Source organism: Montipora capricornis, chromosome 10 (genome assembly GCF_036669925.1).
Source record: "Montipora capricornis isolate CH-2021 chromosome 10, ASM3666992v2, whole genome shotgun sequence".
In the NCBI taxonomy this organism is placed as follows: Eukaryota; Metazoa; Cnidaria; class Anthozoa; order Scleractinia; family Acroporidae; genus Montipora; species Montipora capricornis.
The window spans coordinates 50,272,832-50,289,622 of NC_090892.1; the positions used below are offsets into that span (position 1 = coordinate 50,272,832).

Below are 16,791 nucleotides of genomic sequence, written 5' to 3' on the forward strand. Positions count from 1 at the left end.
TTTAATAAAGACCTTTTGAAGACCTTTTTTGTTAGCGACTTTGGCGCCGGAAAAAAAAAAATCATTTGAAACCTGACACTTCCGGTTCAATTTTCCCCACCACAGGCACTGAAATAGTCAAATGCCCGGGGTTTGCTGGGGGAAGTAGGGGGGGGGGGGGGGGGGGGGATGTTGAACTTTTGATTTGATCGGTGCGTTATCTCTCAAAATGCATGTTTACTCCCAATTTTCTTTTTGGATACCAAGAGTACTTACTAAGATCTACTTTCTCCAGATAGTTTTAAACCGTGCAAGAATATCCTTGAATTAGTAAGCATCACCGATAGGAAACCCGAGTATCTTGAGATGCGCAGAACATATGCACAATAACAACAGTAGGCAACGCCCTTGAGGGGGGTGCAGTGTTCTCCCCAGGTATTTCAGGCCAGGCGGGCCGCCTGGCTTGATTCGTTGAAAAATCGTTGCCGCCTGGCTTAAAACAAGTGACCTTACGTAGTTTAACATCTAAAACTGGGATCCTGTCCATAGTTAAAAAAAGAAAAACACTCAATAAAGATACTGAAGCATTGTCTAGTGTTTTCTCATTGTGTTTTCTCGCAATTGATAAGGTTTCAGCTCATTTACCCTTCCATGAAAGGTGATGAAACTTGTCATCCGCTCGTTTCATTGAACGGCAGCCGTCTTTCAGTTTGCCGTAAATTCAAGGGCACTTTACGGATATTACATGGAATACTAAACTCAATTCCCACGTGCGTGGAAGGTTGTCAAAAAATGGCGGCTTCGACAAACTCAGGATCCTCTGAACAGAAACGAAAAGCTAGTCAAAGCAAATTAAGTTCTTTTTTCACCCTGGAAAAGAGATATAAGAGTGTAAGTAATTTGGATGAAGAAGTCCACCCTCGGGAAACAACACAAGGTCCGTCAACATCCACAGATTCCAAACACCGAAAATCAGGGTTTGATCCAACGTGGCTGAAGGACTTCCCTTGGCTCCTTAAGACTAACGAAGATGATAATACTAAATAGTGGTAGTGGTATGTTGTGCAAGTTGTGCAGAAAACACAATCAAAGGGCCCAAAGAGTAAGGCAAGGATGTGCTGTTTGGGTGGATGTTCCATGTTTTTAAGTTTTATGTTTTCCTAGACAGCATGACAATTCGCTTTTGCTATTTGTGTAAGTCTTAATTTTGTATGGGAGATTAAGCTTCCGACAGAATGCCCCCTGGCCTTCCAAAAAGCTTGGGGAGAACATGGCCTTCCCAAAATCCTGGGGAGAACACTGGGGTGGCACTTAACTAGTCTATAGAAAGATGATGGTTGCTATTAAAGGAAGCTTTTTAGTCAAAGAGCCCCACAGAAAGGTTACATGGATGGTTTTAAGTAACTTTGTCAATGGAAATCTGACATCACTTCAATCAAAAGGTGCATGTGCGACTAGTCCTAGTCATCTGCTGTGTGTCAGAGAAAAACAGGTAAATGCCCTGGGAACGAAAGGAGACAGTTTTTTCACCAGATTGGAACTGTCCCATCATTTTTTTGTGATTGTAGCATGGAATTTCTATTTGAACAAAAAATGGAACTGATACTTTGAAAAGTTTATCAAAGGAGGGCATTATGACATCATAATTTTTTGAGAAATAGTTTCTTTTAAAACCCATGCTACAGATTTTGTGTTTGAATGTTCTCATACTGTTGCATTAACAAAATTTAATTATGAAAAATATAAAATTTACATGTACAGTGTAGTTAATTTGCTGAGTTTTTAGTCATGCATTTTCTGTTTTGGTATTGTGATTTACCAAATATACGTGTACATGTAGTTGTGAGTCAAGACAGACAAAGAAATGTTAAGTAGAAAACACTTGGCAAAAAAAGAATAACTGTAGACTGAGTTAAAGGGAGTTGAAAAACGACTATTTGAACTGTTTGGTAGTTACATGTACATGTACAACTGTAAGAGCCACCGCCCTTAAGCTGAAGCGTAAACTAACACTTAACAAAAGTACTGTATTGTGGTTTAATTTTTTATCCTTCCTTAGATTCTTTATTATCACTAAGCTTTGGTTTTGACTTTGTCATGGACTATTACAATGTATATCTGCAACCAAAGAAATGTAGAGAAACTTTTTACAAGAAATACATAATTATGTTTATGTACAGTACACTATAGTAATAATGACTGGCACAGAAAACCCTCAACAGACAATAAATAAGGTCCTCTTTGACACATGCTAAAGATAATTAACATCAATAGTAGTCTTGCAGACTGTGCTGTTGTTTATACTGAAACAGTAAAGCAAAAAAATTAGTAAACACCTCAGGTTGCCAGAAGACATTAGTTTGATTGAGTACATACATGTAGTTATTGTTACAAGCATACGTCTTTAATATTAGCTACTTCAGTTGACCTCAGTTGACAGTTTGGGAATGCCAGTCGTTCATTTTTTTATTTGCTGCATTGTTTTTACTGGTACATCAGGTTAATACATGTACATCCATAAAGTGAAAATTGGGTTTTTTGGCCATGCATTTCTAAAAAAAAACAAGGCAGTAAATTCCAAATTCTTCCAATCCTTTTAGCTACGTGTCATCAATTACCATCAAAATTCAGACAAATTGAAACCTTGAATTCAACGTGGCCCCTACAGTATATACCTGAATGCCCGTGGCATAAAAGAAATAGGACTAAGGTGACATTAGTGACATCTTTGCATTATGTAGAAACGGTTTATAGTGAATATTTACATGTATTTTGTCAGATGCAAGGCCATTTGGTGAGATTCATGCCCGTCAGCTAATCTCCAAGATAAGTAGAGAGGAACTTGAAGATAAATATTTGAGGCTTCAAGAAGATAACCAGGTTCAGTGTCATTTTGAGCTTTGAAGTAATTTACAGTTTGTATTTTATTGATCATTTTTATTTGATATCAATTATGAGAAGTCAATTGTAGGTGATATAAACAATTATTATGCTGGGAATTGAATTTCTTCTTGTGAAAGTATTCCGGAAACAATAGTTTGCTGTCTCACAAAATGTATGCAGTGCCCTTTTTGTTATAATATAGATCTGTTTATTGTTTTTATTGGAGTTGATTTAAATCCTGATGTTGAAAACTTCAGGATCACTTAGTGTTGAGCTCATGTCTCATCCCAACCAATTGTTGGTCCCACATGGAATTTCAAATTAAAACTGTTTCATTTTCCTATAGTAACGTGACATGCAACAATAATAATATTAAATACCGGTAATGAGTAACTATTATGCTTTATTTTTGTAAACAGGAGCTGAAAAAATATGCTAGGAAACAAGAGGAAAAAATCAAAAAGTAAAGTTTTGGCTGACTTCCTCTTTATGTTATTCCTTTTACACAAGCTATGAACAGTAAACAGGAAAGTCTTGCATGTATTTGTAGCTATTTTTAATATGACTTTTTTTTCTTCTGCAAGGATGGCAACTAAGTTGCTGCGATTGGTTCACGACAAGAAAAAGGAAGCTGCACAAGGAGGTATAATTGTTGTCTGTACAGTCATGTACATTTCAAACCCATGTATCTGCAGCTGTAAGAAAAGACCTACATGTACATGTATTTTACTGTGCTCTTCCTGGCCTACAGTAGTTTAACTACAACATTCCAGTTAAGGCCAGCCAAGAGTATCATGATCATAAATTTGTGTCTACCACTGAGGCTTCTGGATCTTGACAGAAACTGGAATCTGGGCTTAAAATTTTTCGCTTGGTCCAGGAACTCGGATTTTGTTTTTTTCATCAAAGCCACAAATCCACTTGATTGATTGATTGTTTAATATTATTATGTTCATTTGGTTTTATGCTATTTTTTTGCCAAATCACACAATCCAGTTGACCTAATGTCTCCATGACCCAATACCCTCTTATCTTCTTGTGAAGAAGGAAATTATGCCACTTTTTCATGTCAGGTGGAATTGTACCTTCTTTGTTGTACTTCATCTTCACTGTGTGTTTGACATTTAATATCATGATATTAAAGTGCCTATTTTGCTTATTTTAAAGACCTTTAAACATGAGGAAGAATGGTGTCTTCTATTTTGGAATAATTATCTTCTCTTGTTTCCGAGATACTCAAGTTTTTGTTCAAAATTATGACGTCACAAACTGTACACATGACTGTAATAAATCACAAAATTGAGAATATCTCCGAAAATATTGGATGGGTGTTGTTCAAACTTGGCACCAATAATGTACATCAGATTATACATGTAGACACAAAGTGAGACCCATTAAAGATGTTGCCATCCAAAGAAAACACCATTCTTCATCATTTTGAAAGGTCTTTAAAGTAAGCAAAATATATTATTTTTTTTTACTTCATAGGCACTTTAAAAAAAAATTATTGTGTGAATGTACAAGTACATGTACATTGAAGTTTAAGAATTTATTATATTATGTTGTAAATTTTACTGATTTTTAAGTAATATCCTTTTAAGTTTTTGATGCGAGAGATGTGGATGCTAAAGAAAAGGTAGCTGACCTGGAAACTAAGATAGCAGAACTAGAAAAACAGAATGTTGGGTTAAAAAATAAGGTAAATTGGATTTAGCAAATTTTGTTTTTATGTAAGACATATAACCTTGCTAATAATTATTTCTAACAACAATAAATCTTTGCACATTCCATAGCTCATGGTGGCTAAGCAACAACTTCAAACTCATGGGAAACGGGCAACACCTTATGACCATGTGAAACCTAAAGTTCAAACAGTAAGTGTGAGTGCTCATCAAAATTAGCTCTGATTCATGTAATGCATATACTGTGTATTATTGCTCTTCAGAATGCTATTATTATATTTTACAAAATGTACAGCTGTATTGAGGGACGTTGGAGGTTGCTGGCTTGATCTCCCAAATTGAATACATTGTAAATGTACCTTATTTGATCTGCCATGCAATAATTAGTATTTAATTAAACCTGGTGTACCATTAAAAAAATTAATCGAATAGAAATCTTTGAATGATCTTAGACATGTACATCCCACAACTGGTTATTCCAACAGTTCTCTTTTCCTTAACTGGTATTTCTCACACACCACTGGTAGCCATGTCAAGCTGACCACCACAAGCCTGACCTTTATTCATTTGCAAATTCAAATCTAATACAAGTATGACTTGTTGTCGCATTACACTAAAGAGAGGAAATAACGAAAAAAGTTCAAGGCTAGTACATTATACTGGTATTATATAAAAACTTAAAATCTTTGGATTCTCATTTTATTTTAGCTTTGAGCTGTTTTTAGTAGTAGTAGTAGTAGTAGTAGTAGCAGTAGCAGTAGCAGTAGCAGTAGCAGTAGCAGTAGCAGTAGCAGTAGCAGTAGCAGTAGCAGTAGCAGTAGCAGTAGCAGTAGCAGTAGCAGTAGCAGTAGCAGTAGCAGTAGCAGTAGCAGTAGCAGTAGCAGTAGCAGTAGCAGTAGCAGTAGCAGTAGCAGTAGCAGTAGCAGTAGCAGTAGCAGTAGCAGTAGCAGTAGCAGTAGCAGTAGCAGTAGCAGTAGCAGTAGCAGTAGCAGTAGCAGTAGCAGTAGCAGTAGCAGTAGCAGTAGCAGTAGCAGTAGCAGTAGCAGTAGCAGTAGCAGCTACATGTAGCTACTACTACTACTACTACTACTACTACTATGCGGAAATTACACCGGATTATGCAGAAATTTAAACAATTAATAAAACTAATACAGTAATTAGGCCCGTCCAATGTATTTTCATGCTTATGGTAAATCAGGACTTGAAATTGCGACCGATGCAGTCGCATTTGTGACGGCTCCCTTTGTCATTAAAATAGCTGGAGGACTCACCAATTTGCGACCAGCTTTCACTGTTGAAATAAAAGGATTAGCAGTTGGCATTTTGCCGCAGCTTTTCCTAAAATAAATAAAGCGATAAAAATTATTTTGATTCTCGTCATGAATTTTGTTTCAATTTTTAGATATGTACATGTAGCAAAATTGTAATATGGTTGGACCGCCATCCATTCCCTCGATCATAGACCATTTTCAGCGGTTTTTTTCCACATTTTTATGTATTGCAGGCTCCTATTTTTCCTATGCCGACAAATGATACAATTTAATTTGTGACCATAACTTGCACCTAAATTTTCGTATATCTTGTCACAAAATTGCTATAGTTGCCAGGCTCATTGGCGAAAAATATGTGCGAACGAAATGGAGTTTTTTCTTCAATGGATCTTCAATGTTCAGGAAAATAAGGGTTTCAAAACAGTCGATCTCTTTGGCTTTAATTTATGTTTGTGAGCATGTTAAGCAGCTGCTCTATCACTAATATCAGTCATGTCTTCTGGTTATGCAGAGGATGTGGATTTTAGGGAATCATGCAGATCTGCATTGCCGCATCCTGTCAGATGCCATGTATGCAGGTGCAAACGTACGCTGCTTCGCCTCGGCCTTGGACATAGGGCTCATTATTTAGTGTCTTTTGAAGGATTAGGGTGGTCACAATGTCTGCAGAGGCCTGCGTTCTTCCCAACACATCCAGAATCCCAAGATCTTTTGAAAAGCCCCCCAACCAACTAGATACCACACCCAAACAACCAACCAGGAACGGCACCATCTTCGTCAACACCAAACCAATGCATCTTCCTGGTTTCCTTTGCGAGGGAAGAGTAGTTGGTGATTTGTCATCCTCTTTAGCCACTATGTTCCTATCCCAAGGCACCAAGAAATTGAAAAATGTTCATTCCTGAGCTGCTTGATCCACCACAGTAACATCTGGATGATTTTGTCATCTTCTGTGTTGTCTCAACACTCCTTCTCCACATTCCCATTCTCTAGCTGCCACCCTCACCTGATCTGGAACCTCCTTTACCAGACATCAGCACTGAGTTCACACGATACTTCTGACAAAGCTCCCAGTAAACTCTCAGCCCCATCCGATCATGTCTCCTCCAATACTCCTTCTGTTGCAAACCAGACGAGTACAACCACTCGCCACTTGCCCAACCAACTCCACCTCCTTGCCCCACACTACACTTGGGATTTACATCCTCCTCAGCTATGTCCTGAAAAAAAACCTTGTTTGTCAACTCCCCAGGCAACCTCTTCTCCCAACTGGAACCTCTTTTCGATAACCTTCAACATCCATTTGTCCATCCTCTTGACATATCCAAACAGACCAAACTTTATACAGTCATGCACGCTGATCATTAAATCAATCAATAATATTGTTATAATAATAATAATAATAATAATAGTAATATTTATTATTATTATTATTATTATTAAATTATTATTATTATTATTATCCTCACTTAACCAACAATTCTATTAGAATCATAATTATTATAATTATAATATGTAAGTACTTTATATAATTATTATATATTAATTACATTTCTTAGGGAATTCATGTCAGAGCCGCATCAGGGAATCGACTCAAAAAGGATTTGAGAGTTCAAGGCCAGGATATCAAGTATGTGATTTACGTTGTATTGGAATAGGTTGACATTAACAACTGTAAACTGTGATTGATGTCAGTGAAAAACTGAATTGTTGATTCATGGAGATGAACATCAGAGTGCAGATGGATGTGCATGAAGACTATGAAAGAATGTATTGAGGGGGTAGACCTTGGTGCCTGTCAGACCTGCATGAATGTTCATGGACAGTACTACCTGTAGTATTGTGAATGTCCACTTTGTGTAATTAGTATGTGATTAATGCCACATATGGGCGAACCACCCTACATTGTAAAATATACAAGACCTCCTTTTCAGCCAGAATCAGGTATAGAACTTTATAACAGTACTCTAACTGTAGCCATTGTCATGTTTATGCTGGTTTGAAAAGTTACATGTAAGTCCTTTTACAGTAGCAAGGGTACAGTAATTAATACTACCAGGATTGGTGACTGCAGAGATTTTTTGTCTTGTGTTTTTCCCACTTTATTCCTGTAGTTTACCAAAATATTAAAAATAAATTCATTTCTGTCATTCCCAAGGCTGCTGCCTAAGAAAATTTTAAAGGGGCCCTCAGAGCTAAACGCTGAGAACTTAGGAGCCCAACATGTGAAGTGAAAGGTGTTGCTGTGAAAAATTAAGGTGCCCGCAGCTATTCTTTGGGAGCCCCAGGCTCCCGGGCTCCTGTTAGGCAACAGCCTTGATTCCGTATTGGCCTTACCATTTTGAAATGAAAGTCACACAAACTGTCAGCATCTCATGAATACTGTTTTAAGGCACCTTGTTCAATTCTGTTAGCCTCACCTCAAAAATGCTTTTTGAAAGAAATTGTCTTAAGTCCAAATTAATGTTTATTCCTCAATAGTGAGAATGTTTATACCAACTCTGTGGACAAATTAATTACATTTATCATTCATTGCAGTTTTACTGGTGATATTTTATTGTTTCAATTGGTTAAACTGGGCTGCTTCATGTCGTAATTGTGAAAAATAATGACATTTTTCATGCAATAAGATTTATTTTAATATTTTTTTGTTTTTTGAATGTCAGATCATCCAACAGTTTCATTTCCATTCAGTAGTTCTGAACCACTGCTTTGAACTAACGACAGCATTCAATGCAATAAAGGCAGCATACATTTACTGCTTTTTCCTTTTCAGAGATGAGATCGAGGAATATTTTCTAAATTAAATAATAGAGACTTTGAATTTAGCTTTTGTACAATATCTGACATCAGACATTTCAATGTTTATTCTCACTGCCAAGTGCCTTTTACCAGATGACTTCTACGTACAACTGTACAATCATGTACATGTACCAAGATGCATGATCTGCATGATCTGCAGAGTCTCTTAGTCTTTTGATCTTCGTAGATAATTCGGGAAGAGGAAAGAAGACTCTGCCACCTGCCTCGACAGTTCTTATCGAGCATGCGTTGAAAATTCAAATGTATTCAGGAGTCAGTCATGTGTGACTACTTACCTGCAAAACCACAAAACCAAAACAAACAGTTGGGATATTTTCCAAAAACTCTGGCAAATGCAAGATAACCAAGGAATCATTTCCTTTGAAACTCAAGATAGTTCACGTTTTTTAATTGCCATTAATTTCAATTTTTGCTGAAAAAATTACTAGGTTTCTCAATTCTGGCAAACTAGTTTCTGTAAGCAACATACGGAAGAAATACCCATGGGAATTTAGACAGTTAAAAATTGTCACACTTTTGTAAATTTGTGCGCATGGCGATTAATCATGCACACAAATTTAAAAAAAAAACCCGTGTTACAAGTGGAAACTGAACTGACTCATCCATTTCTTTGGATGAGCGGCAAATCAAAAAAAGTCAAGTTGGTGGGCAGAGTCTTCTTTCCTTTTCCCTACTTATCTAGGAAGATCAAAAGAGACTCTGCTCGCAGGGTATGTGATCTGCATGCAGCTTAATAATTTTTTCAGTAAATAATTATTAAATAATAATTTGTTACTCCTAATTTTAATTTTTGTATGGATAATTTTGTAAAGACCTGGTGCACGTGTCCCACCTCCAGTTTTACCGCAGCCAAGGTAAGATTACTAGTAACTGTAACTATGAATCGTCATCATCATCATCATCATGTCTAGCTAAAATAAGCAGACCTAGGTACATGTATTTATTCGCTGAAAGCTAATATTTATATTTCATGTAGTGTGTACTGCATTGTGTTGTGTCAAGGTTAATATTGTCTATAGGTGATGTTATATACTAAAACCCTCTTCATTTAATTAAAAGTAGTAATAATAATTATAAAAAATAATAATTTGATAATTTTCCAGGATCTCGTTAGGCTTCCAACATTAAAAGTTAGCAGCCCAAGTCATTAATTAGGTAATTAACTAACCCAGCATTCAGAAATTTGGTCGCCTGCACTTGCAACTAATTAAGGCGCCCTGGGCGATCGTTAGGCAGCAGCCTACATATAGCGCATTTCCAATGGCTAAATGGTCAAATACATTAAATTAATAACTAAATCATAATTAAAATATAAAGTAAGAATTAATTAAAAAATAATACAAGATATAGAATATTTTTATAGTAACAATTAAAATCTAAAAGACAAAATAGGGAGATGAGGAAATGATAAAAACCAAAACCTTTGCAATGGCATTTAATACAAGTCATGTATATGAAATTATAGTACTATCTGAAAAAAAATCATCTATACGCTTAAATAAAGTTAGAGAGTCTATTTCTCTATTGTTCCTTGGGAGAGCATCCATACTTTGGGTGTTGCCATAGCAAAATATGCGTGATACCAAGTGTAGTTTTTTACTTAATTCTTTGAAGTCTTGATCACTATGAGGTCTCTGATGTATGTATTCTTGTCCAACACCATGAACTGCATTCACCCATTGACTCCCAGGTGGTTCCCCATTTACGAGTAAAATTGTCTGGCGTTAGACAGAGTAAAATAGTAAGTAATTAATTATTTTATGGCCGGTTTAGGGGAATTATTAACCCATTGCCCCCTGATTAAGCCATTGACTCCTGGGGGCTCTCCATTGACAAGTAAAATCATCTGGAATTAGACAGAGTTAAATGCTACGTATGGCTGGTTTAGGGGTGAAAGGGTTAACTGAGTCACTTACTTTGTATAAGTGTGTACACTCACTCATAATTTTGGTAGGGAATGTCAACTTTTCTTCATCACAGCTACATGTAATTCAAATTATGACATGCAATTTAAAAAGATGTACATGTACACAATGCAAACTTCTAACTGCCTGTAGTTATAAGACTTATTATAAACAGTTACAGATGAAGACCAAGTCAACCGTGATCTGGTTTTCTAGTGGGCCTCCATAATTATATTACCTACAGTGTAACGACGTTTAAAATTAATTAAACACACTGTACAACTTGTGAAAAGGGAAAGTCATTTTTAGCAGTTTGAATAACCACACTCAGGATGTGCATTTGCTATGTAACATTCTGACTGTGGCTTCATTTACACTGTTACATGTTGAGTTTCAGTGGCTCCGCTGCTGTGTTAACATATATTGTAAATACTGCACTGTTTGTACAAGACATGTACAGTTCTGGACTACAGTTTGTAGAAAGATAGACATAAAATGACAAAGCTATTTTTAGCAGTTTGAATTAACCACACTCAGGAATATGCATTTGCCACAAACATTCTCACTGTGGCTTTATTTACGCTGTTAAATAAATCTCATTGGCTCTTATGTTATTAATACATAAATACTGCATTGTTTGTACAAGTCATGTAGGCTGGACAGTTAGTAAAAGGGTTTAAATGATTAAGCACAAGTTGTGCAACTTGTGAAATTGGAAAGTCACTTTTAGCAGTTTGAATTAACCACATTCAGGATGTACTGTATGCTTGGCACAGAACATTCTGACTTTGGCTTTATTTAAACTGTACTGTAACATGAATTTCAGTGGCTCCTACATTGCATGTTAAGTAAACATAAATACAGTACACACTGTTTATACAAGTCATGTTATTAAGGCATCTGTGGACAAAAATACTAATAGCAAAATGATGCTCTGATGTAAAGGGTTGAGGTGTCTAAAGTGCATGTTTACTGTTGCCGGGAAATGCTGTCGGCCCTGTCGTGAGCCCTCAAGATCATACAGTGTAGGCATGCACCTGTCATGATAAGTAGTGGGAAAAGGTAGGGAAGGGGAATGCAGGTAATGAGTTACCACAAAAATGCTGCGAGCCAATTTAAATAATTACATTAGGGCACTTCTGTACACAGGTTTTCCTCTGGCCGTCCCTTCAAATTAATTTTAACTTCAACTATTAAGCTGATGGCACTCAACAACTTTAACAATACATTCCATATTCCATGAGAGTAGAGCATGGTGACTGGATAAAATAATAGCTTACAGAATTTGCCCGTCTGTTTCATATGGGAGTTCCCCCCCCCCCCCCCCCCCCAGGATTAAAATACTTTTATAATAAGCTTAGGTTGTTTTTGATAATGTCACATCATTTGAATGCATTCCCAATTGTCTAGGATTGTTAGTAGTATTACTGGCAATTACGCTTTCTCTATGTAACTACAATGAAACGAAAAATGTTCTCTTTGAACTTGAACACTGGAAATCATGATGCTTGTGTTAAAATCAAGTAACTGAATATTCGGGAAGAAATAACTGCCGGTGCTTCTTAATTATTGTTGTTTTAAAAAAGGTCCTTTTAACAGTGTGAAGTACTCACACTCAGGATGTATCTTTTAAAAACACATGCTGTCTGTGAGTACATTTAAACTGTTACATCAATGGCACATACATTGTACAATTGCACACTGTATATGTGTGCCTTATTTTTATTAGTGTCTAACCTCTGTTGTTTGTATGAAGCCTTTCTCAGTTCTTAAAAATATTTATAAAATGAACTGTACTGTGTAGTTGTACAGTAACAAAAGTGTCTAATGACAAAATTTTGACTCCCAGCTGAGGTGAGGCAGGAGTTGATAGCCAGATGCACAACAAAGAAATGATAACAAATCACCAGTAATCATTTGTTGGCCATCAATTGGCCAAAAATATTTAGGATCATGTTCATTAGGGTCTGATCACCTTCCCACCCAAAGCTATTTTATACTATAATACAGTAACTGCACAGTTATATGATGTTCACTATCATGCATGGTATTTTCACTGTCCCAGGTTGATTTTTGTTCCTGGCCTCTTATCATCATGTTTATTTAAGTCATTATGATATCTTGTATATATTACATGTAACTGTATACTGTAAATTAATATATTGTACATTTATCATTTATTTGACATAATTATATTCTCTAGAAATCAATCTGTCTGCAAACATCTGACCACTTACATGTACTAAAAATAAAGTTACAATAATAATACCTTATATTATGATCTTTAATCAGTTCATGATAATAGCATATAATTTAGTTGTCCTTTAATGCTATACAAAGTCATGTATCTAATGCCCAGTACTACCTTCCTGGAACATTGATAATAATTACTTTGCTTTCTGGTGTAGCCTTTACGCCCTTCTTAATTCTGGATACTCTGATGCATGCGTTGGCACCATTTCTACCAGTGACATCTTTTTCTTGTAGTTATCAAATCTGATACATGTATCTACTCTTTTTTGTTGGGATTTAAGGGGATTTTCTGGTGATTGATATATTTTCAGTTGCCAAATGCCAGAGTTTTCGTGATAAGTTAGAGGGGCACTCTTCATGTAAAATATCAGTGATGAATCTGAATCCTACATGTAGATGCCTCTCCATACATTGTGTTCTTTACAAGAGACATAATAATTATTTATAATGTTATTGACGATGATGATGATGATGATCATGATTATTATATATAATATTTTAAAGAAGAAGGTAAAAAAAACGAAGAACAACAACAACTGCAAAGCTACTTGTATAATGTGCTTATTATAATAGTTATAATTAAACATGTACATGCAGCCCCTGTGTTTATGGTTGGTCCCATCAGTAGGCATGGTGGATTTAATCCCATGATGAGCTTCCTGGGTGGGCAAGATGGGTCTTTTGTACTGTATCTGGTAATTTCCTCTTTTTTCCACCCCCCAAAAAAAGTTCTCACCACATAATAAAATAATCCTTTACTGACCACACTTTTAAGTAATTGAAGATGCATAGTTAAATGAAGCATATGCATATTTAATTTGTGGAAAGACAGTTCTTGTTATTGTTGTTGACGTACAGATTAAAAAAACTCATTAATATGCATTTTTATGTTTCCTATAAGATATGGACACAGTCTACTTGAGGAGGCCAGACTTGAGAAGAGAGAACTGTGAGTTAATTTATTGTAATCACAGGACGAAACTGTACCTAGTTACAGTACTCACTGACAGTATTAAAACTGCATTTGCGAGATAACATAGTCAAATTCGACCATTGTTGAACCTCAGCTTCGGGGCTGTAAATGACTTTAACTAATCCTGGTGGTTATTAAATTTCAGTGAAGAGTTTATTTCTCAACTTCAAGATCAAATTCAGCTTCTTAATGAGGATGGAGACCATTTAAGGAACCAGGTAATATTTCTGATGATGTACATTACTGCTTGTTTAAGTTTAAATTACTTTTATTTCGGTCAGAATTTACCAATTTAATATTGATAAAGAAAGAGCATGTTCAACAGTTTGAACATGTACTCTGACTCACATTTTATTGAGACAGTCAGAGTACTTAAAGTGCCCCTGTGACCAAAAAATCAATTCATATTTTTCTTAGTGTTAACAAAACACTAAGTGACCCACGTTTTAAGCCTTGATTTCAAAAAGACACCTCTTTATTTTAACTGTAATTTTCCTATTTAATGGTTCGCCATTACTAACATTATGTTCTTGAGAGAGCTGGATCGAGGAGAAAATGACGTCAAAGGCTCACTAGTTTAAGAATGCAAGACGTGTGTACGCTGCAGAATTAATATGCAGCACGGGGGTTTTGGGCTTTCAGACTTTTAAACTCACGCTTTGTATATATAAAATTTCTGCGTTCACACGCTGAAATTTTAAGCTAGTGAGCCTCTGACGTCACTTTTCCCTGGATCCAACCGTCTGAGGTCCAGTCGGTCAGTTTTGAACGTGAGTATTGGCGGACCGCGAAATCCAAAACTTACACTCAAAGTAAACGGCCTTTGGATAAAAATCAAAGGTCAACATTCTGAAAGTCAGGGGTAAACCAAACACACTTTCAGAATCTGAAGGAAAAAAGGAAGCGGTTTTTTTGATCATAGGGGCACTTTAAGAGTAGATCGAGACTGCCGAGAAACTTGACCTGTTTTTACATGACTCTGTTTTCCATTCGACTTTGTTGTTTACGGGTAGATGAGGCAAAACCAGTCCCGACATGAAGGAGAAATCATGAGATTGAAAGAGCAGTTATCAGATGCTCAGAGGTTTGTTTGCTAATTTCCTGTATCTAAAATGTAAGCTGCAAGTTTGTTGAATTATTGTTTATTTCCAGCCTTCTTTTGGTCTCTACAGAAAGTATTTTTTTTTGGGGGAGAGGGGGGCGGAGGGGGGGGAGGGAGAGGGAGAGGGTTGGGGGAGGTAGATATAGAAAATTTGAGTGTTTTTGATTAGTGAGAAATTCCTACTGGATCTGCATGCAATTGCCATCAATATAATGAAACAAATTATTTCTGGAAGCACCTTCAACCCCATGTGATCATTTAGAATGAGACAAGTTGCAATGAACGACAGTCGTTGCCTGGTGTATCACCCATAAATCTACCAAGTTCCAATTCATAAAATTCCGCATGTACAAACATGTACAGTATATACAAATTTGAAACAGTAAAAGAATGCAGTAATAAAGGAGGAAAGGTAAGAGAATGAAGAGAATGAGAAAATTCTTAGCATTTTTCCCCTTAACCCATTGACTCCTGGGGTTCCCCATTGACGAGTAAAATTGTCTGGCGTTAGACAGAGTAAAATACTAAGTCTTATAATTAAATAAAATTTGAAAAGACAATAAAATGCCTCAGAGTACGAAAATAAAACTCGAAAATGAAATTATCTACTGTAGGAGTAACTTGCAATAAAAAAATGTTGAAATTGGGCCTTTGTTGAGTCAAGTGGAGCGCCTACCTGCCATTCTTTAAATGACATTTGGTATTGTACCAGCAGTTGATTGAGGAAATGTGAATGGAGACATTAAACTTTGTCAGTCTTGAAACCAAGTGGCATGTTGCTCAAGTGTTTTATTGAAACCACCTTTTTTTTTTCGGATTTACTGTAGGTCTAATATTCAAGAAAATGTTGATTTGATCAAGCTACAGAGGGACATAAAGGAAAAAGTTACAAGATTTGAAGCACTGCAAGCCAAGTATTTGAGTCTGCAAGAGGCATGATAATTAAAATTAATTTTCATTTTCATTCTGCATGACTTTTTTGCATGTTGTTACAGCGCACAAAATTGCACATTGACAGAGGGGTTGGTGTTCACTTGGGGTAATCGTGCCATGCCACATGGTTTTGTTTAATTTTTCATTTATATTAATAATTCTGTTTTCTTTCTTTGACCAGAATCATGAGAAGGTCAAAGTCAGCCACACACAAGTTTTAGAGGAACTGGAGAAACTGAATGATAAAGTCAAACAAGTAAGATAAATAGAGAAATCCGTAATCTGTCAGCGTTGTGTTGTGAGGTGAAAATTTTTACTTTTATTACAAACTTCTTTTAACAAGCTTTTTCGTTAACAGCTATTTATTTGTTGACCAGACATGTATTAATTCCTTTTTAGGAGCAAACAAAGAACTTAACGCTAAAGAATGAACTTAAGTCTGGAGGAATAGCGTCAAAATCTTTATCAGAAGTAAGCGGACTACTCTACATTCAGTCTTTTACGTGGGAGCAGGTCGCACTGAGCTTAAATTGTCTTTCATTTTCGCTGGAAAATGCTATTAGTGCAATAATTACAGTGTCTTCATTTTTACATCCCTACGGGTTTAATATGAATGAACTCGCAAAATGACCAGCTCACAGTTGGCTTGAATTGGGAGAGCACGGCTCAGATATAAGGAAACATCAGCCCCTGCTAGAACACTATAACGTATATTCTGGATGTTGCGATTTCGGTTAAAGGTTTCATCTGACAAAGGATAATAATTTGTGAGTAATTAGTGATGACGGAAACACCGCAAACACGACGTTCGCACTGTGCACAACGGATGGTGGCACAGGCAAGCAGAACAACGAAAGATAACCTTGTTTGCAGTTTAATTAAAGAAAGGAACTTCTCACCAAACCACTGGTGTCATTATCTTGGAGAAACCGCTTGAAAAAAAAACGTAACCATTCACAGGACCATTGCCAAAATGCCATATGAAGCG

At 36.2% G+C, this 16,791-nt stretch overlaps 1 protein-coding gene across 1 annotated transcript in view; it reads left to right on the forward strand.

The window, feature by feature from the left end:
• Positions 1-16,791, forward strand: part of LOC138019945 (protein fantom-like) — a 40,794-nt gene that overhangs the window by 743 nt on the left and 23,260 nt on the right. Inside the window, 13 exon segments of the mRNA XM_068866917.1 lie at positions 2,759-2,859; positions 3,282-3,325; positions 3,447-3,505; positions 4,464-4,561; positions 4,656-4,736; positions 7,375-7,445; positions 9,451-9,492; positions 13,697-13,744; positions 13,914-13,986; positions 14,782-14,852; positions 15,698-15,803; positions 15,985-16,059; positions 16,203-16,274. Coding sequence (XP_068723018.1) covers positions 2,759-2,859; positions 3,282-3,325; positions 3,447-3,505; positions 4,464-4,561; positions 4,656-4,736; positions 7,375-7,445; positions 9,451-9,492; positions 13,697-13,744; positions 13,914-13,986; positions 14,782-14,852; positions 15,698-15,803; positions 15,985-16,059; positions 16,203-16,274 — 941 coding nt within the window.